Source organism: Vombatus ursinus, unplaced genomic scaffold (assembly GCF_900497805.2).
Source record: "Vombatus ursinus unplaced genomic scaffold, bare-nosed wombat genome assembly UNPS02014779.1, whole genome shotgun sequence".
NCBI lineage: Eukaryota > Metazoa > Chordata > Mammalia > Diprotodontia > Vombatidae > Vombatus > Vombatus ursinus.
This window is the reverse complement of record NW_020954557.1, coordinates 51,359,142-51,382,712: the sequence shown is the minus strand read 5'-3', so window position 1 is coordinate 51,382,712 and position 23,571 is coordinate 51,359,142. Positions and strand designations below refer to the sequence as shown.

General features: G+C 34.3%; 1 protein-coding gene across 1 annotated transcript in view; it reads right to left on the bottom strand.

Moving 5' to 3' along the window:
- Positions 1-4,531: 4,531 nt before the first annotated feature.
- The window catches only part of LOC114045697 (sodium channel protein type 9 subunit alpha), a 196,372-nt gene continuing 177,332 nt past the window's right edge, over positions 4,532-23,571 (bottom strand). The window contains exons 23-27 of the mRNA XM_027865806.1: positions 22,311-22,364; positions 21,401-21,538; positions 13,553-13,657; positions 10,142-10,412; positions 4,532-8,381 (exon numbers count right to left, since the gene is read on the bottom strand). Of these exons, the coding sequence (XP_027721607.1) occupies positions 7,189-8,381; positions 10,142-10,412; positions 13,553-13,657; positions 21,401-21,538; positions 22,311-22,364 (1,761 nt within the window). The 3' untranslated portion in view covers positions 4,532-7,188. The remainder of the gene's footprint in view (positions 8,382-10,141; positions 10,413-13,552; positions 13,658-21,400; positions 21,539-22,310; positions 22,365-23,571) is intronic.

Here is a 23,571-nt window from a genome sequence, read left to right as displayed (position 1 = left end):
TATTATATAGGGAACATTCAATGAAAAAAAGCCTCTACAAGTGGAGTTTGACAATTTGTAGTATTAGAAAGTTGCCAGGGCCACTGAGAGTTTAGTTGATTTGCCCAAAATCTCACATTCAGTATGTATTAAGAGTGGCACTTGAACCCAGGCCTCCCTGACTCCCAGCCTGGCCCCACTTTCCACTATGCTGTATTTCCTCTTGAAGATAAAATTTGCTAGCAAAAATTATAAGGAGGTCTTACATGGTTTAGGTTCATGTGATATAAGGATTGACGGAAGGGCTTGGGGATGTTTAGTCTATAAAGGAGAAGACCCAGGGGAACATAACATCTAACTCCAAGTATCTGAAAGACTGTAATATGCAAGAGGATGAAACTTTTCACTAGAGGGGACAACTAGAAGAGAAGAGTAGAATTTAACATAAAAGTAGCAAATTTTGAGTTGATGACAGAAAACCAACTTCCCCACATTAGAAATATCTAAAAGCGGAATAGGCTATTTCGGGAGGTGGTGGGTTCTCCAACATTGAGAGTCTTCAAGCAAAGACTAGATGATGGACTTCACAGGTGTGTGGTATTAGGGATTCTTTTTTCAGGATGAGTTTGTTACTGGCACCAGCTCTGAGATTCTGTGGTTGTGTGAGTAAGGGGTGTTTGCTTTAGAAGACTAACATCTATTATAACTCACTAGAATAAGAGATTAACTTAATCAGATTTGAAGTAAGCCCTCTGGCCTATGCTCATTTGGATTAAAAAAAATCATAACAATTATTATAAATATTTTCTGCCATTTTGGGGATTTATTTGAATGCTAATTGAAAACCCCAAATTCATCTGGGACAAATGGATGAACCACAAATATGGTATGGAATTTTCCATACTTTGAAGAGACAGTGAATTTGTGGCCAAAAAATATGTTCAAGAAGCTTTTTCTGCTTCCTATAGGAATTTCTTACAGGACATTTGTGTTGGAGGAGAGTTTTCATTTAAGACCCCCAAATGACAATAAATGTTTGAAATAACATTGGTGAGGATGCGGATGATGATAGTGGCAGCAGGGTATGGTGGATAGAGGATCAAGATGACTTCAGTTCAAGGCTCTCCTCTCATATATCTAGGCTATGTGAGCGTGGGCAAATCTCTTGTGCTCTAAGTGACCCAAGGAACTAAAACCACAGGTTGCAGAACAGTAATAGAGTTTACCTATCTGCTTATCAATGAGCCAATCAACACTCATTTATCATGCACCTCCTATGTCCCAGGTACTGTGCCCTCATGGAGCTTATGTGCCACAGGAGGATACAGCATGTATACAAATAATACTGAAATTTATTTGTGATCTCATTCTGAGAATTCCCTCCAGTGAGGAAGATCATAATTCATTCATGCCCGTGCAACCTGAGGTTTCCTCATTCATTTCCCCTCAAAAGGTCCTCAAAAGGTATCCATCCAACATGTTGGAGAACTTCCTCAATTTCTCCCAACATATCCAGGTACAGAGCCCTCTGACTGGCCACCTGTTAGCCTTTGCTCCCACCATGTGACCAGTCTATATAGTTATATACAGGATGACCACATAAACAAATGTAGATAGAGAATAAATATGAGATAATAATTATCCTTGAAATGCTAGAGTTTCTTGAAAAGTGGACATAAATAGGCCTATATTTTGGGACTATCACTTTGGTAGCTGGGTAAAGGATGGGTTAGAGAGGGGAGAGACTTGAGGCAGAGACTAATTAGGAGGCTAATGCAGAAGTCCAGGTGAGAGGTGATGAACCTAAGCTAGTTATCATATACCTTAGAAGCTATAGGAGATGAGAAAAAAATGTTGTTTTATGATTCATAATGAGCAACTTAAAAATGTTGGTTAGAATATGAAGCCGAGTTGAACTTCATCTATAAAATACATGTTAATGTCACATCAGAGGACTTAAACTAAGGACTGATTTCTTTCTGCTCACTGTTGAGAGGAATTGATGGATGGAGAGAAGACAGAAAAAATATTTTTAACAAAACCAAAGGAAAGAAATATAGATATGATTAGCAGCTATGTGAATAGAGAGAAGGCAATGCATACCAGAGATGTTATGGAAGTACAATTGACAAGTTTTGTCAACAGATTAAATATACGGAAGGAGGAGTCAAATATGACTCACATTGTTGGAAGAGTCAATAGTACAACCTGGCAGATGAAATAAGTTAGTGCAATACTGGATAGTATTAACAGAAGCTTAGTGTTGAAAATAAAGGAATTTATTTTGCCTCATGCTACTCTGATTAGATTACATCTGGAGTACTCAAAGAACTGGGATACTCAAAGATTACCTGAAGAAGAAACTATTTAGAAAATACTGTAATCTTTAGTATTTGAAGAGCTATAAAGTGGAAAAGAGATTATCATTGTTTTGCTTTGATGCCTAAGAGCAGAACTAGTTGCAGTGAGTGAAAGTTAGCAAATAAATATTGATTAAAGATAAGAAAAAAATTGCAATAATCTGAGATATCTAAAAGTGGAATAGGTTGCTTTGGGAGATACTGAGCTTCCCATCACCTGACATCTCCAAGCAAAAGTTCAATGAATAATGTTAAAACACATTGCTGCTCAGGGATGAATAAGACAGGATGACCTCTGAGGTCCTTCAAATCTAAGATTTTATGATTTCTAAATCTAAAAAAAGAGTAAGGTAGCAACAGTCAAATTATACCCGAGGCTACATAATGCACAAAATTCTCTAAATTTACCTTAAAGAAAATCTACAGTGTATTAATGGTGGTATGCATTAGTACTCATAATGATAATCATGTCACAAGTTATGCATCTACTGGTGCTTTTTAATGGTTCAATTTTGACACTAATATTAAATGGGAAGTAAGAAGAAAGACATTTAACCAAATCAGATCTATACTTCTCTCCCGTAGTTTTGTTACAAAATATTTTTTTCTGTCTTCTCTCCATCCATCAATTCCTTTCAACAGTGAGCAGATAGAAATCAGTCCTTAGTTTAAGTCCATTGATGTGACTTGTGTATTTTACAGATGACGTTCAGCTCGGTTTCATATTCTATTCAACATTTTAAAATTCACCATTATGAATCATAAAATAACATATTTTTTCTCATCTTCTTTAGCTCCTAAGGTAAATGAAAAAATATGCATGTATTTAAAAATTCAAAATGGCTAATTTCTCTATTTTTTTTCTTTCATGAGAGGAGTCATTTCAAACTCAAATAGAAATGGATTTCTGCTGGCTACATATTGACTTAGAAGACCACAAAATAACATCATCTATGTCATGTTGTATTTTTATTTTATTAAACATTTTCCAATTACATTTTAATCTGGTCAAGGTTACAGTAGGGAGTGGTTGTGAGGTTAGATGCCTCTGTGAGTACTAGCAAACTTTTTGGCAGAAATAGTATTGATTTAAATTATAATTGTTTTTGCTAGAATAGAAGACACATTTATACACGAATGACTTAATTTTTCTAATGGTTTTATTCTCACTTTCTATTACAGTGTGTTAGTCCAAATACAATTGGCTTATTATGCTACTGATGACAAACTCCCCCCATCCCTTTTTTTTTTAAGAGCTAGGGACTTGAAAATTTCATAATTCTAAGTAAATAGCACAAATAAGTTATACTTTATGTTCATGACCATTTTATTATTTTCATGAAACTATTTCTCATTATTGTTTGCCAAAAATAATTTAATGTAACAATAATGGAAATAAATAATAATGCCTACATGAAAGGAATATGTTGATATTTCTGAATTTTTTTGCTCTGTTAGTCCCAACATATTATTTGGCTTTCTATTCTAGCTGGATAGCTTATTCTCAGCTCCATTTAGTGTTCTTTTGAAATGTCATTTTACTAGGTCCTTTTCACCATTACTCACTTTAATAATAAAAATTAAAGTGTACTAATTTATTAGCTTTAGGGTGAGGGTGGGATTTGGACACACATCCATTAGGGAGAGAACAAAGATCATCAATTTCCTTGCCCAAATCCTGTGTCAATCATGAAGAACAAACAGTTTCACTTGCTTTCATCTTAGCCACATATTCAAATGGATGCTCTAGAGATGAACAGCCTCATTCTACAAATCAGTTTGCTTTCCATTTAAAGTTACTTTTTTATGTACAGTAGCTCCTTTACTATGTCATGTAATTTTTGATGATAATGAAAACAAATAAGAAAATATAATGAAGATGTAGCCATGATTCTTTAAGTCAGTCTAAGGATAATATAGGCTAGCCATATGTGTAGCTGTGTCTCCTGTAGGCAGTTAACATTTTAAAAAATGATAGTCTAAATTAAAAGATTATTCTAAATTTACTTTTTATTTGTATTACAAATCACCGAAGCTTCAACTATGACTATCAATTATCAGTAGAAGGCCACTATTATATATGTACATATATATACACATACAACTTATACATAAACATATATGCAAACATATTCATACTCTATATGAATGTGTATATATGTATGTGTATATATATATGTATATGTAATATACATATAGTTTTTACATATATACATAAAGTTTTAATGGACCTGTGATTTCATTGGCATAAGAAGTTCCCAGTGAAGTATTTCCACTACCAATGAAGACTGGCACGCACTCTCCAATTTATATCTTAGAGAATTGCCAGGGGTCACTGAGCCGTTAAGTCAATCCCCAGGTCACAAAGCCAGTAAGTGTTAGGGGCAGGAGCTCAGCCCTGTTTTTCTGGCCAGCTCTTTACCCTCTATATCATAACGCCTCTTTCAGTTTGTATTACTGGGGCACAAATTTGCATAATCTACCCATTTTTCTATTTATGAAATAAGGAAAAGGACTTTGAAACTTTTCCTTTCCCAATGTGATTTCCAAGAAGTCCATGAATTGAAGTTCCAGTCTCAAAGTTGTTCACATTAAAATGGTGCAATGTAAGAACATTGACAATGAAAGAAACATAACTTTTTATTGTGTATTACAATTAAATATGTATATGGATTTAAAACAATGAGAAGAAACTTTAAGCATAAATAAAAGGTGATAGTCTGAATGTACAAAATGCTAAAAATTATCATCTTTATAAGTTATCTTATAAAATTATCGATCTATTTTAACAAGCTAAGCAGGTATGCAATGCCCTGTGAAGTTTAGGAAAACATTGCATGGTATCTTTTTTAAAAAATGTTGCTAACATAATTGCTTAAATAAAAGTGGGAACCACTGTCTCTTGGCTTAATTTCATCAGGCCTATGTGATACTTTATACCCTAGAGTTGCAAAAATACAGCATAGCTGTAAAAGTCTCAATTGGTAATAATCTTAAAGGACCATAGTATGGGAATTGGGGCTGTTATTCCACGAAAGTCCATGTTTCTATATATCTGTATCTGTCTCTCTTTTTATGAAGATGGCTTTGTGGTCCTCTATATATGTGTGTATATACATGTTTATCACAGATTACTGAATACAGTCTTATTTTCTTTGCTCTTAATTTAAAGAGACATATGTCTCATTAAAAAACAAAACAAAACAAAACTCTACATAATTTTTAAAAACTCCCGTGGCCCTCAATTATTTTCCTCTAGATCAGTGGCTCTAGATAAAAAAAAAATCATTCTTTGCCTGTTATTCAAAGTTCTTAAAACATAGTGATTTGAACATTTTTTTGTACAAGTCACTAATGATAGGACTTGCAAAATCTCTGAAAAGTGGAAAAAGAGATGGCAATAATATAGGCAAGACAAACATGCATTTCTTATAACCTGCAAACTACTAGTACTGTACTGAACCTGAATATAGAATATAGTCAGATAAAGCATTTTCAAGCTATAGCTTAGCTCCAAAATCAGCCAACCCACCACTCATTTTGCAAAGGATGATGAGGCTCAGATTAGGTAAAGGACTCAGTCATGGTCACATAGCTCATTAATGGTAGAGCTAGAATTAGGGAACCAAAATCTTCAAACTTCCAACCAAATGATCTTTCTATTTTACTTCCTTGCTTCCTATTAGAAGCTCAACAGGATGCCAATAGAAAGTTTGTCAATTATGTATGAGGCGGTACATATTTGATGCAATAAATACTGTGCCCATGTCATTTATCTGTTTGCTCAACATGCACCATGGTATCAAATTGCTATTTACATATCAGCAAGCACATCTCAGAGAGGATGAGAGCTGAAGGGTTGACCAGAAATACTGCAGGAGAAGGTATGAATAATGTCATGAAGCAATTTACTGTTGGGCCATTCTTGGTTTCCTAGGGCAGTTAAATGCAGTATTTGATTCCAACAATCAAGAAACACTCAAGAATTGCTTCCTTGCTCTATACATTGCATACGTTTTGATGTGAGTAATGCAGGCCTCCTCAGGCTTTTCACAACATGTGAAAAGTACAGAACTACAGCATAAGTAGAAACATAGGATCCTCAGTGCAAACCTTCGGGGATGACTTCTTTGTTGCTTAGGCTAAACAGGAGATGTATTAACAAAAGTCAGCCACTTACATATTTAGGGACATCTCCGAGATTTTTCAGGCCTGAAAACAACTAGTCCTGATGCAACATGAAATGAAATCAAGCACCTTAAAATAGAGAAATCCTTTTATGCACATTTAACTGCAAGACTTCTAGCAGTAGATTATCTTGTGTACAAGCAGAAATCTCAGCCATCATGGTTACTTTTATTCTGGTGTTATAGAGAATGAGAGGAAAATATTTTCTCTTTGTTGTTTTTCTAAATGGAAATGTATCCTTTGGAGCAATTACCTATATTATTAATATGTGTATGTTTGTGGGTATGATGAATAACAAACCAAAAAAAGAATATGAGATTACAGAATTGTGACTGTTCTGAATACACATATGTTCAACCAAAAGCAGAAAATTTAGATTCTGCCTCCCTTAAGCCATAGTCCCTAGTGTTTGAGAAGACCTTTTGTCTTCTGCAGGACCAGCAAACAGTGCAAAGAGTGAAACTCTTGTCAAATTTGCTACTCTTTTTTCCAGAATCACTATTAGACAAATGAAAGTTCACTATACTACTAGGAGTACCAACTTTAAGCTTATGGTGGTAAAAAAACAGTCAGTTTGGCATAAACCTCCTAAAAAAGTCCTGTTGACATAATAGGACATTTCCCAGGCTATAAACTATTGATGGCAAAACTGAATTCTCCATTACTTATTGCCTTCCCTGCCATCTTTGTCTTTGTCTTCCTTTTCTGATTTGTCTTCCTCATATTTCTCTTTGTCTCGCTTGGTCACACTATCGTAAGAAGGTGGAGAGGTGGTAGAAGGAGTCACATCATCCGTTTTCTCTGGAGTTGAGTTTTCATTACCCTTACCAAACACCATATCTTCTTTCATAGGCAGATCAACTCTTTCATCACCTTTGCTATATATGCCTGATATGTTTTTAACATTTTGTCTTAAGCGATAACGTCTAAATGCTCGCTGAATGATTGTAGCTGACACTTCCTCTTGTTTTCGTTTTAGAGTAGTGGTAATGGGTTCATAGGAAACTTTAGAAGGATTTGCAGCCACAAACCGCTCTTCCATCTGTAAACGAAGGGTGTCCATCTCTTCACTTTCACCCAACACACGTTTTGTAAAAGCAAACAAGATGTCAAGGCAGTGAATTCGGTCCCCATTTACCATGGGTAGATCCATGGCTATAAGCTGGACTTTATTTGGTTTTGCTATATGAAGAGGAGGATCTAAGGAAGCTGCAAAATCAGAGAGTTTACTGTATTCTATGAACTGGGTGGCGTCAGGATCGAACTTCTCCCAAACCTCGTAGAACATCTCAAAGTCATCCTCACTTAGTGGCTCTGCACTCTCTTCAGTAGCAACACTGAAGTTCTCCAGGATAACAGCGATGTACATGTTTACAACCACCAGGAATGAGATGATGATGTAACTGACAAAATAGAAAATACCAACAGAGGAGTTGCCGCAATCTCCTTTGACTGAACTTCCAGGATGAACTTTGTCGGGGTCACAGTCTGGCGGTCCACTGTTAAGAATGGGTGCAAGCAAACCATCCCAACCAGCTGATGTGGTAATCTGGAAGAGGCAGATCATGCTATTGCCAAAAGTTTCAAAGTTGAACATGTCATTAATTCCAGCTTCTTTTTTAACATAGGCAAAATTGGACATTCCAAAGATGGCATAGATAAACATGACCAGGAAGAGCAGGAGCCCAATGTTAAACAGAGCAGGAAGGGACATCATCAAAGCAAAGAGCAGCGTGCGGATCCCCTTTGCCCCTTTAATGAGACGAAGGATTCGGCCAATTCTGGCAAGACGGATCACTCGAAACAGGGTGGGGGACACGAAATATTTTTCTATTATATCAGCTAGAAACATACCTGTTAAAGGACATAAAACAGAAAATATTTAAATATAGTTGCACACACTATGACATCCTCATGAGGGTAAAACATTTTTCCTTTTTTCTTTGATTTCCTGGGCTAAGAATACCAAATTTTCCCTTGCCTCTGGAGTTCTAACTCTAACCTTTTCCCCTGCCTCACAATCAATAGAAATTACAGCATTTTCCATGGCTTCTATTGTGTGCCTCATTGACAATAGTATGGCCAAATTTTAGTGTTGGTTACTGGAAAAAAATCAGGAACCACAGATTCTGGAAACATTACGTTCTTTACAAATAATAATAGTACCATGGATATAACCTCCTAGAATTTCAGAGTTAAAAGACATTGAAGGTCATTTAATATGACCCATCTCACAATGCAAGAATCTACTCTACTATATACCTGAAAGTTAGTCGTCCAACTTCTTCTTGATCATTACCAAAAATGGGGTTATCTTGCCCATAGTAGCACTTGATTTGGTTTGTTAAACTAAATTGAATTATAAAGAAATTCCTCCAAGTTTCTGATAGTTTTCATTGTTATTAAGTTCTATACAGGATGTCCCAAAAGTTTTAATAGTGCCTTTTTCTAGGTGTAGTGTAGTTTTAAGCTACTAAAGCTTAAAATTGCACTATGACTTTTGGGACACTCTACATATCAAGACAAACATATTTCACTATAACCAGCTGTCCTAATTCTGTTTTCTGGATGAATCTGTAATTTCAATCTTATGGGGTCATTTTTCTATCAGAGCAGGTCATAACTCCACCTCTGCACACCTTCTCATCCTGTTTAAGCCCCTTTCCATAATCCTCTACCGAACATTTATACAATTTGATGAAAACCATCCTCTAGGTATTATTAAATACCAACTATGTAACGGGCACTGTGCTAAGAGCTTTACAAATATTTTCTCATTTGATCCTCACAACAACCCTGGGAAGTAGGTATTATTGTTATCACCATTGTACAACCAAAGAAACTGAAGCAGACAGAAGTTAAGAGATTTGTACAGGATCATATAGCTAGTAGGTATTTGAGGCTATAATTGAACTCAGCTTTCCTTGACTTTAGGCCCAGAACTTTTCTCAGGACTCTTTCTCTCCAAGTTCTCTTGAGAGCCTGAGACTTGATTAGTGAGCTTTCACCTTATTTTCTTTGGATCCATCCTCATCATGCCCTTGTCAGCCTCCAGATAAAACCATCATGGGCACACCCTAGATTCCCCCCTCCCCTGCCCCCCTCCTCATTCTCTTTTCTAATTCTAGTTTCCCTGTATGGGCTATCTTCCCTCCATTAGACTGTAAGACCCTTGAAGCCAGAGACTGCTGGCTTTTTTTTTATCCTTAGTACTTGTCACACTGTGACTGACACATAATAAGTACTTAAAATGCTTTAAAAATTCATTCATTCACTTTCTCACTATGCAATTTAATTGCCCTTTGTTTTGAAGTCCTCTGGTAAACTCATAAAAGAAATGCATTGGTTGGTGCCTGTGAGGTATAGTTTTTGCATGGAAATTTACCCATACTCATTATGACCTTGACCTTAGGGTAGCAATCATTAGTGACCAGGTTCCCATGTGCTACAGGAATAAAAATGTAGGACTAGAAACAAATTAAAATTGTCCTTCATCTTTCACACTAGCTGAGAGTATTTTTCAAAAGAAAAATTCCCAAATAAGGATCTCTGACCTACTGTGCCTTTATGATTTACCTAAATGAATATCTGATACTATAAGTAAAGATTCTTACCTACAATGGACAGAATGACCACCACAAAATCAAAAATGTTCCATCCAATAGTGAAGTAATAATGGCGGAGGGAGATCAGCTTCAGCACACATTCTCCAGTGAATAAAATAATAAAAACCATATTTATCCAATATAAAACATTGGTCATGGTTGGACTTTGTTCATCTTTTTCTACCATCATGGTCACCATGTTAAGACAGATAAGTACCATGATAGTAATATCAAAAGCTTGTTTTGTCACCATATCAAATATACATCCTTGGAATTTGTTCTGTAAAATGAAGAACATGTATTGTACAGAAATCTTACAAATAAGATTTAAAAGCTATTAGCACACCAAAAACCATTTTTGACTTATCCAAATTTAAATGACTTAGTCCATAAACAATTGTACTCACTTTATCCAATAAGATGTGTTCTTTATAGACAGTACAGATCAAAGATTTATACATAATATAATATTTACATTATATAGGTATATATATAAAATAAAATAACAATCATAATGTTATAGATACACATTAATCTCCAAATGGTAAAGCTTCCTAATACATAAAGTCCCTGACATTTATTTAATTATCTATAAATAAACACTTAAATGTACCCAGTATCTCTTAAGGAAATTATTAGACATTTCTCAATAGATAATTGGGCAAAGGATATAAGCAAGCAATTCTCAAAAGAGTTTCATGCTACTAATGACCATATTAAAGAATGATCCAGATTGTTAAGAATAAGAGAAATACACATCAAAACAACCCTGAAGTTTCAACTTACATTCTGTAATTTGGCAAACACAACAAAAGATGGCAATATTCAATGATGGAAAAGTTGTGGGAAGATAGGCCTAGTAGCACATTGTTGGTGGAGCTGTGGATAAATACAGTAACTCTGGAAAGCACATAATGTGACTACAATGTCCATATCTTTTAACCTAGAGAATCCATTACTAGACTTATACCCCAACAAGACCGAGGGCAAGAACAAAATCTATACCATCAATGCATTTTATGAGAGCAAAGGACTGAAAACGAGGTAGATATCTATGAATTGAAGAATGACTAAACAAATTGTGCAATATTAATGTGATGGGATATTACTGTGCTATAAGAAATGATGAATATTAATAATATGGAGAAGAATGGAAAGATATATATGAACTGATATGCAGTAATGAAGTAAACAGAGCGAAGAACAAAATACATGCAGTAACAACAACAATATAATGAGAAAATAAACCACAAAAATATCAAAAGTAAATATTACAAAAATAAAAAAGAACATGCATGGCTTGAAAGAAAAAAATATGAGAAGATACCACCTTCCTTTTCCCCTTTTCCCCTTTTGCAGAGGTGTGAGGTTCACAATTGTGATATGCTGCACAAGATTTTTTTGATGTATTGATTAGTTTTTGCTGATTTTTTCCCCACCTCTTTTTTTCTTTTCCTTTCTTTTTGGTCAATAAACATATTTGCTAAAGAGATGCTCTTGGGGTGGAGGAAATTATGGTCATATAAAAATAAATGACAACAATAAATATTTATATCTATATTCTACATACAGATGTAGATAAAGATTTTTAAAACATCATAAAATTCAAGATATTCCAAAGTTTTAATGCGGTTTTTAAGTTTTAATAAATTCAGAAGTATAAATTAATACAAAAACACAACTTGAAATTTTATTTAAATTTCTTTTACAGTTATTTAGTATTTTACCTTTGTTATCCCTAATTTTCATGAAAATTATGTGGAAAGAATAGAATGGCAGAATACCTGCAACTTGACCTGAATTCCTTTAGCATGTAGGCATGTATTCCAGTGTTTACTGTATTAAAATATATTGATGTTGACTTTAAGATCCCAGCATCATTAGGCAACATTTACTTAGAGGCCTCTGTGGGGCATGGCTTGATGGTGTTGATAATTTCCCCTTTCAGCCTCCTATAAATAACACTATTATATACTATGGCTTCACCTTCTTCATTACATAATCTTTCTTTTTGAACAAAAAATTAATGTTTTGTTTTCCTCCAATTACATGTAAAAACATTTACAACAATTCTTTTTTCTTCAAATTCTGAGTTCCAAATTTTCTCCCTCCCTTCCTCTCTTCCCCTACCCCCCATCACTGAGAAGGCAAACAATCTGACATAGGTTGTACACATACAGTCAAGCAACATTACATGATCTTCCTACCTCTTCTGGGTTTAGAACATATATATTATATATACATATACAACATATGTGTTATGTATATTATAGTTGTGTATACATACTTCTTTTCCATATATATGTTCAAAATGCATCTTATTAGCTTTTTCTTTTGTATTTTTTAATGACTAGGATTCTTTAGTCAATAATATATGTCCACTGGACTCACTATAGGTACCAACAATTTGACTGCCTAATTATGAAGATGAGAATCAAATGACAGTTTCAAATATGCTTAGAAAGTTAAATGCACCAATAAAGATAAAACTATTTTATCTTTTTTTAGGACCAAACATTTCTTTTAAAGCTATCCTACTTCCACAAGTAGGAAGGAATTCATGTTTGATCCCACTTCTGAGAAGGAGTCAGGGGTTACCCTTTAGTCACCTTCACCCTTATGTCTACCTGGCAATTTCTCCTGGAAAATTAGAATATAAAATTATAGCAAGTTCCTTTATAGAAGAGTATATTGTTGAGATTAAAAACCAAAGACTACATGTGTGTATTTACATATATAGAAATTTTTTTTTAATTTACAGATGTTATAATGCACAGTGCTACATACTTCAATCTTCATTTTTTCACTAATAATGGATTTTCATCAGTAACTTTAAAATGGTCACTAATTTCTAAACCTAAAATGAACAGGACATCATTAGAACAAATATAGGCCTTTTTATAGGCCCCTACACCAAATAATGAGCAAAAGTTTAGCTTCAGTAAGAATTGAAATATAAACCATTATCACATTACTACCTCAGTAGGAGAATGAGTCATATCAATGCTAGCCAGTATGCTGTTGGTGATTTTTGTTTTTGTTTTTTGTTTTTTTTGGAGGGAGGAATGAATAGGCCTTTTGTTCAGAACTTAAAAAAAAACATACACATGAATTCTTTGAAGAGAAAAATAATCCTATAAAAACCAGTGGTTCTTAACCTTTTTTGTATGTCACGGATCTCTCTGACCATCTGGTGAAGCCTATGAAGCCCATCTCTGAACCACATTTTTGAACGCATAAATTACGTAAAATTACAAAGGAAAGTAATTACATGGAAATACTATTAAGAACATATTTAAAAATCAAAACAAAACAAACAATAACTTCATGGATCCCAGGTTAATAACTCCAACTCTAAAGAAAGCCCTCCAAAAAAATCTTCTAAAATTCCAGATAACTAGGACATAACAGTTTGCTTACCCCAGGCCTAGGTATTGGCTTTTGTGGTTTCTTGGACCCCAGCTTTTTCATTGCATTGTAGTATTTCTTCTGCTCCTCTGTCATAAAGATATCTTGGCCTCCAAGGTAAAGAAACAAAATAAAAACTATTTAAAACCAGCTTTATTGACATAATTTCCTCCAAATCCTTAATAAACATTTCAGGAACAATGATAGTACAAAATTTGGCTCCTAAGGAATGGGATTCATTAAATATATTGTATCTTTATGTAATGTGCTTCAAAGATCTGTATATTTTCTATATACACTGCTTACCACATGGATGTGCAAAGTACCTCGTTAGCTCTTTCTTTTGTAATTTTTTATGATGAGGATATATATGGCATTCACATATGTAAAATATTTATAATATAAACATAATGTTAAACTTAGATATCTACTGGTAGAGTAATATGGAGTGTGGCTTAACAATGCTTTCCTCATTGTGTACCCTGTTGGTGTGGCAACTATTTCATCCTGCCTTATGGATAGTGGGAGAAAAAAAATAGGAAAAAAAATCTAGTTTTGTGATTTGGCTCACATTCATGGGTCTTAGAAAAGTTTATGGAGGAAGTTGAAACCAATAGCTCAAGGAAAGCCTTGGTTTAGTTGTAATACACTATCTTTATTATCAAAGAAAAACAATGAAATTTTGCTATGTATAAATACATGCAGTGGGCTGAATTGTGTATTTATCATAGTAATGAAGTAGTTCTGGGGACATGAAATATGAGTAACTGAGGAAAATAAATAAAAATAAGTAATATATTTTAGCTATATATATAAAACTATATGTTATTTATAGATCCAATTATGCATAATTATAATTATATGAGCATAATTATATATTACAATATAAAATATAAGTAAAAGTAATATAAATAAATATAAAAATTTAATATGACTCTCTTATTTTCAAAATTAAGAAAATAACTTAGACTTCCATAAGATATAGAAGTAGAACTATTTGTAACAAAGAAATTAAACCTCAACCTGTAATATTTTAACAGTAATAAAGTAATATCTAAATCTGGCATCAGGAAACAATGATTAATGGGCCAAATCTGGCCTACCACTTGTTTTTGGATGGCCTGAGAGCTAAGAATAAAATTTTATTTAAAAATTTAAAAAGCATTCTTAGCTCACCAGGTGTATTAAAACAGGCAGTTGGGCAGACCCCTGATCTAAATAAATGAGGGAATTAATTCTCACTCTGTGGCTACACTGGCTATGCTCATAGTCAGTCACATTACTTGGTATATAATCAACAAATAATTATTAAATGATGAATTCCTCATGCATCAATATCTGTTTTTTGGACAATACTTCTTTTTGTCCTTATCATAATTCTTTAAGAACTCCTACACATCCCTCCCCTTTGAAATCTGTTTGAATATCTAAGAAGCATGTTTGATCATTCCCAGTTTTCTTTTCATTCTTTAAACTTCGGGGTGGAATGGTCACTTTCCCCAAAGATTTCCATCATTTTCACTCCAAAAACCAGTTTTTTTCTTGTTGGATAAAATGGCCACCTTTTGGTTTCTATACTTTTTTTTATTTGAAATTTTCATTAAGGTAGCTCAGGAAATTAGGAACTCCTTTGCTTTTGGCAAACAACACTCTAGTAAATGTCTAAATAATTAAAGTTCCCCATCACTGCTTTGCAATCTTATCGTCCAGATTTATTATTTTGAAAATACTGAAGTTCTGGTGTCACTCTGTAAAATCTTGCTGCCCCCCTTGAGCTGCTAGTGGAGAATTTGGAAAACTCTTAGCACATGGTACTCACAATTTGCAAGTAAGAATTTAATTTATCATCTTTGGCATTTTAGAACAAGGTAGGGAAGAGAAATTGGAAGGATGGATCCATAACTGTGAAAGTTTTCCTAGGTTCTTGAAAAATGTGCCTATATAGTACAAGTTCTAGCAAATTTTATCAAGCTGGAAAGAATCTTGAGTATAAACCCAAAGATGAGTCTACCTAGCTAATTTTGGAGGTTCTTCACCAGAAATCTGGCCATCATCAGGCAATAAAACTGTTTTGGCTGAGGTGACCAACAAAATGGACAAAAATGCAAAACAGTTCACAGTCCTAGAGCTCGAGGGGCAAAGGGGTGAGAATAGAGTTCTTTTTTGTTTGTTTTTGCTTTTTTGGTGAGGTGATTGGTAGGTTAAGTGGCTTGCCTGGGGCCACTCAGTTAGTAAGTGTTAAGTGTTGGAGGCTGGATTTGAACTCAGGTCCTCCTGACTCCAAGGCCAGAGCTCTATTCACTGAGCCACCTAGCTGCCCTGAGAAGGGAGTTCTAAGAATATCACAACTGACTTGGCAGAAGAAAATGTATAAAGACTCTCTTCAAATAAACTTCCTCTCATGTATATGTTAAAATTATACAGGATTCTATGATAGAGATGATTTCAGAGATAATTATGTTTGACAAATGGCTAAGAAAGAACAAGATGCTAGGAGTAAAATGTGAAGACATAGATATATTAATGAGATCACAGTGGATCTGTGGAGGTTACCAACTCAGTATTCTCAGGTCTTCTTGACAACAAGTCCAGAACTCTCTATAATGCCACTTAGCTGCAAAGCATGTGGAATTACCTTTGGAAAGTTGGAAGGCTTGAGGTCTTGTTAGTGATGAGTCTTGGTATCATAATATGTGTGTGTGTGTGTGTGTGTGTGCGCGCGCGCGTATATATATATATATATATATATATAGATAGATAGATAGATAGATAGATAGGATTAATAAGAGGGGATGAATGATAATTGTTTTGCCCTAAATATGAGATGGGATGTGTGCATAAGTGTGTTTTGTGTATGTGTGTATTACCGTGAGTTCATATCTCTAGAAATTAGTGATTACCCCTACAAGTTATGAATTTCTTCTTAGCTGAAGTTTTAACCCATTTTTATTCATTTTTGTTATCACTAGAGATATCATGTTTACTACCTTACTATTTCTTAAAATTTATTTTATATTTTATTTTTTTCCCAATTACATATAAAAACAATTTTTAACTTCCCTTTTTTAAAATTTTGAGTTCCAAATTCTCTCCCTCCCTTCTTTCCCCCTTCATTGAGAAGGCAAGAAATTTGATGTAAGTTATACATATGCAATCATGTAAAACATATATTTCCATGTTAGTCACATTGTGAAAGAAAACACAGACCCCCCAAAAAAATCAGGAAAAAAATAAAGTTAAAAAGTTTACTTCAATCTGCATTCAGATTCCAACAGTTCTTTCTCTGGAGAAAGATAGCATTTTTTATCATAAGTCCTTCAGAATTGTCGTGGATCATTGTATTTCTGAGTTTTGCTCCTGATTTTTGTTTTGCTTCTGACTACTGCCTCCCCTAATATGCCCTCCTATCAGCATCATCCCTCTTCTTTTATCTCCTTTCCCTCCTACTTTCCTGTAGGGTAAGATAGATTTCTATACCCAACTGAGCATGTATGTTATTCCTTCTTTGGGTCAATTCCCATGTGAGTAAGGTTCAAGTATTCCCTCCTCCAACCTCCCTTATTTTCCCCTCCACTGTAAAAACTTTTTCATGCCTCTGCACATGAGCTAATTTGCCCCATTCTACCTCTCCCTTTCCCTTTCTCCTGGTGCATTCCTCTTTCTCACCTCTTCATTTTTATTAAGATATCATCTCATCATATTCAACTCATCCTCTATGTACACCCCTTCTAACTGCCCTAATAATGAGAAAGTTCTTATGAGTTACAGGTATCATTTTCCTGTGTAGGAATGTAAACAGCTTAAATTTATTGAGTCCCTTATGATTTCTCTAACCTGTTTACTTTTTTATGCTTCTCTTGAGTCTTGTATTTGAAAGTCAAATTTTCTATTCACTCTGATCTTTTCATTAAGAATGATTGAAAATCCTCTATTTCATTGAATATCCATTTTTTTCTCCCAATGGATTGTACTCAGTTTTGCTGGGTAGGTAATTTTTGATTGTAATCCTAGCTCATTTTCCCTCCAGAATATCATATTCCAATCCCTTTGATAAGCTAATGTAGAAGCTTCTAAATCTTGTGTTATTCTGATTGTGACTCCATGAGATTTGAATTGTTTCTTTCTGGCTGCTTGCAATATTTCCTCCTTGACCTGGGAGCTCTGGAATTTGGCTATAACATTCCTAGGAGTTTTCATTTTGGGATCTCTTTCAGGAAGTGATTCATGGATTCCTTCAATTTCTATTTTACCTTCTGGTTCTAGAATATCAGAGTGGTTTTCCTTGATAATTTCTTGAAAGATGATGCCTAGGCTCTTTTTTTGATCATGGCTCTCAGGTAGTCCAATAATTTTTAAATTATCTCTCCTGGATTTTTTTCAGGTCAGTTGTTTTTTTCCAATGAGATATTTAATATTTTCTTCTATTTTTTCATTCTTTTGTTTTTGTTTTATTCCTTCTTGATGTTTCAAGGAGTCATTAGCTTCTACTTGCTCAATTCTACTTTTTAAGGAATTCTTCACTTCTGTAAATTTTTTGTATATCTTTTTCCTTTTGGCCAATTCTGCTTTTTAAGGTGTTCTTCTCTTCATTGGATTTTGTGCCTCTTTTACCACTGGCCCATTCTGTTTTTTAAGATATTATTTCTTCAGTATTTTTTGTGCCTCTTTTATCAAACCGTTGACTCATTTTCCATGATTTTCTTGTATCATCTTCATTTCTTTTCCCAATTTTTCCTCTATGTCTCTTATCTGATTTTTGAAATCCTTTTTTTGAGTGCATCCATGACCTGAGTCCAATTAATGTTTTTCTTTGAGGCTCTGGATGTAGCAGTGTTGACTTTGTTATTTTCTTCTGAGTTTGTGTTTTGATTTTCCCTGTTACCATAGCAATTTTCTCTGGTTAGGATTTGTTGTTGTTGTTTTCTTATTTTCCCAGGCTATGTCTTGACTTTTAACATGATATTAAAGTTGGACTCTCCTCCCAAGGTGGAGCAGGCACTGTCCCAAGTTCAGCTATTTTGTGCAGCAGTTTTCAAAGCGAGTTCTGGGGGGGGTGAGTTCTATAAACTTTCACTTTGGCCAAGAGAGTATGATCTAAGGTGAGGCGTGTTTATTACTATCCTGACCTGTGTGGTGGTCTGTGAGTGACCACAAGCACTCTTTTCTGCACTGACACTGTGGCCAGGATTCCCACTCCCCTGTGGCCACAAGCTCTGGTGCGTTAGTGCTTCTCCTCACCCTGGAACTGTGACTCAGATCTGATTCAGGGCAATGCGACAAAGTCTTTCTCCTAGTGCCAGAAAAGGGACCCCTGTAATCTCCTTCTGACTTGCTGTTTGACCTCCTTATCATCACCAAAGCAATCACAGGTACTTCAGTCACCTCCATGGCCTGCTCCTGGTTTGCTGAGGTGCTCCCTGCGTAGATGTTCTGTGCTCCGCTCTCACCTGGTGCAATAGACCTTTCCTGCCAACCTTCGAAGTTATCTCGGGCTGGAAAATTGTTTCAACCTGTCCTTTTGTGGGTTCTGCCACTCCAGAATTTTTTGAGGTATTATTTAATGTTGTTTTGAGTGGTATGTGGAAGAGCTCAGGAGAGTCCCTGCCTTTTCTCTGCCATCTTAGATCTGTCCTCCTACTATCTTAGTATTAAATCATGCTTGAGAGTTCTCTGTCATCTATATTTACTAATACTCTACTGTGTCAAAAGGGCCGCAACTGATATTAGTTCAAGTAAGATTTGGAGAGTATAAGTGACTTGCTCATCATCATAATGCATTGAAGGCAGGACTTTCTTGTCCAATACTTGACATAACAGTTCTAATATACCATAATGATTTTTGATATTTACATTGAAATTTTTTATAAAAAATAAAACATAGTGTATTTTACCTCTCAAAAATTGAGCTACATCTATCATCTGTCCCTTTCCACTGGAACCACCATAATTGACATCCACATCATCTTATGCCTGGACTAATCACAGTAGTTTCCTAACTGGTTATACTGTCTCTAGTTTCTTCATTCTCCAATCCATTCTATAAATAATTTTCATGTTAATTTTTCTGCTAAAATGCTATCTTGAATATATTATTCTCCTGCTCCAAAATCCTCAAGGCTCCCCACCATTCATAGAATAAAATACAAACTTTTTAACCTGGCATGTAAGGCATTCAACAATGTAAACCCAATCTAGTTCTAACCTTATCTTTGCTACTAATTGCCTTGCATAAAGCCTCTTCTCTAGCCAAAGGGTTCCCCAAATATGACATGCACATTCTTCCTTTTAGAATGAAAGTTCTATACAGGCAATGACTGTCTTTGGTTTTGTTTTTATTTGTACCCCTGACACAGAGTAAGGGCTTAATAAATGCTTGTCCTTCCCTTCCCTTTGCAACTGGTGTCAATGACTCAATTCCATACTTAAATGCAAGGAACTGTTATGCCTGATTTTCCTAAGTACAGTTCAATATTTATACAGACGACTGTCAGAAAGAAGTGGAGGCAGGTGAAGTTATCGGGATGGGAAAAGCTTAAAAAGTAGAAATTATTAAATAAGGAAAGGATGCTTATTGGAAGGGTATTAGGAAAGACACCAAAGCCTGTTAGATAGAAAAAGGAACTAGGAGAAAAAGGTATGAATCTAGAAAAGCGAAGCAAAGTAGATGGCAAGTTAATGAAAAATGAGGATTTAGGAATCATTGAATAACATTTCTAGTTGGCCTCCAATCACATAGTTGGTTTCTCATCATATAGTCCTGCCTGTCAGAGCAATCCCAGTAATAGAAGACCTCCCAGGATTTAAGGTGCAATGGCTGTGAAGAAGGGGATAATGTAATAACATAGCTACTGAGACTATGCAAATACTTCATCCTGAATCATTTAAAATTTAATATACATTAGGTGTGCTACAGCCATATAACTAAGTGTAGATATATTTGAAGTGCTGGTGATATTCATTAATGTTGATGGCAAGGTGAAATATTTAGGAAATTTGGGAAATATGGTTCTTTTGTCATCAAATACTTTTTTTCAAGGGAAATAAATATATAATTCTTATCATTAGAATAATAGGTTTGAACCCTCACCTATAATTCCATTATCAGGGATGATTAACTTCTTTAAATAAAATACTTGATTACAAGTAAATGCCAATCCATGCAAATGTTGGTTGAAGTTGGCATTCATGTGTACAAATAGAGGCTTAGAGGTTTAAACTTACTTGGGAAATGTTAACCATAGATACTTTTATTAAGGGCTAGCTAAAGTTAAATCAGATCCTGTTTAAAGACACAATTAGCTTTGAAAATGAAAGTATAGAAGAATAATCCAATAATTTGTTAAGTTATCTTCCCTACTGTGGCTATTGGTCCCGATTCACTTTTTAATTCCCTGACTTTAGACATGGATGCTTTCCTCATCTGTCCCTCCTCACTTAAATACTCATGAATTGAACATTTTTATCTTTCACCTTTTTTTTGCAGTTAGAATTGTAGTTAAGGTAAGTAATCTTTTGAAATGTTGTATTATGTCAGTGTGTACAAGAAGAGGAGAATAAACATTTCTGTCATATAAATGAAATAACATTAACTTTTTACTCATCCTTACAAATAATGTGAATAAACAATGAGTTTTTTAATGAGAATGTTTCAAATGATGATACACTAAACAGATTGAAGGTTTTAAGCTTACATATATATATGCATGCATGTATATATATTTCATATATGATGCATATTTAAAGTGTCCCAAAAGTTTTAATGAAGCTTTAAGCTTTTAAAACTGTACTAAGACTTTTGGGATACCCTGCATATACATACCTGCACACTCAAGACAATGACAAAATGTTTGGAATACTTATCTTCTTTTTCTGTTGATTGAAATTATCTATGATGACACCAATGAAGAGATTCAAAGTGAAGAATGACCCAAAGATGATAAAGATGACAAAGTAAAGATACATGTAGAGGCTTTCTTCATACTTGGGCTGCTGGTTTATCTATAAAATTAGCAAGAATTAGCAATATAGAGACACTAAGTTTGAGTAGTACCTTCAATTTTATACAATAACAATTGGCAAAATTATTCAAATGATGCTCTTTTGGAGGTTATAATTCTGCTTTGATATAGAGGGACTAGCATTCTGCCATGGTTTATTTTTAAAAATTTCATCATCTAGGCTTAGTAACTCTTCAATATTCCTGTAAACTCTGAACAGACAAATGGGATGAGCTGGAATTATATGTACTATCAGATCCTAGAGCTGCTAACTGATAAATAAGTAAAGATCTGAAACATGACTTTAATTTGAATTCATCATTATTAAACAAAATCTGCCAAGTTAATAATGTCAACATTTTCAGTGTCCCTTTATCTGATAGTTACAAAAATGACATTAGAACTTTGAGGATATGAGGTATTAGTTCTCAAGTCTTTGTTGTGCAAATACTCTCCTTTTTAATGTAAAAAAAAATGTTTGTAGACTGTCACAGGGTAGTAGTTAGACTTTTAACCAGTTGAGAAAATACATAATAGCAAAAAGAATTTAAATGAATTCTTATTAAATTACATCAGCATTCATACGTTTGAAAAATAGTATTACATATCTATGAGACATACTATTTATTCAGTCTATGGAAAGCATGTTTGTTTCTTTATTACGCAGTCATTCAATGAGACCAGAGTCTTTGCAATAATGCCAAAGCCTATGAAATGGTCCTTAGCAAATAGCTTGGGAAGCAGTTAAGATATATTGTGGTTTTAGTACTTACATTGACTGAATCAACAGCTGCATACATAATATCCATCCATCCTTTAAATGTGGCCTACAAAAAACATTACATTTATTAAATTTATGTGTGAAGTTAATAACTTAGAACAAATAAAAGTTTTTTTATTTTTATGTAGGGCATTTAAAATCTTTTCTTGATGTAAGTCTAGTGACATTTCAAAAAAACTGTTTTAATACTAAATATTCATTTTAATTGCATTCTCCAAAATTCAATGTTAAAATTTTCTACATTAAATAAAGTTAAATTATTCCATAATATTCCTGCTTAGTAACTACTACCTAAATGTCATAATTATCTGTTAACAGTGGCAATACATTTTTCTAGGGAAAGAGAGGGAGAACTTTTCCCCTCTTCTACAAAATACACTGGGTTCCCTTCCCTTTGCAACTGGTGCCCCCTCCAGTTACTATACTATATTCCATTAGTCCTAAAAGGGGTGTGTGTGTGTGTATGTATGTATATACATACATACATATACATACATATGTATTTGTGGAAGTGGGGTGGGTGCCATGGACATTAATGTACTAAGAATGGAATGAACTATTAATGCTGCTTTTGATTTTGGGCAGAAAGTCTTTGCTGGAAATAAGTTTGACTAAAACTAGCATCTCTCCTGTTTCTATCTTCACCTCTTCTTGCCTTTCTTCCACTCTATCCTTCCCCATCTCTTCCCCATGTCCAACCTCCACCAGCTCCCATAAATGTTTGGATGGTTGTTGAATGAATCAGATAGAATTAGTTGAATGATGAGCCCAAAATTATGTTCAATACTGTCTTCTAAACTGGAATCAGGTGAGTTTTGTTTAAGGGTGTGAAGGTGGGACAGAGAAGTGTAGAAGAGAAAAACTGTCTGTATAATCTGAAGAGTAAATTGCTTCAGAGTCTTTTTTTTAGTTGATTGTTAGGTTGTATGAGTTAAAAGATGCCTAGGCTTCCTACCAACCCCTCCCCATTCCCCAGAACTTTCCCACCTAACATCGCAATTACAATTTAATTTCTTTGACTAACACTGCACCCATGTCAATTCCACTTAAAAAATCAAACACAGAGCAAATATACTAATATCTAGGATATGCAAAAAAAATCTGTAGAATTCATGCTTGGGTACTTGAATTTCATATCATATATCAAAGGGACATTATCTTAAATAATCATGAAAGAGCTATATCTAAACATGTATCTAATTTCATTTTCATTTTTAGTTTACAATTAAACTTAACAAAAGGTTGTTATCTTG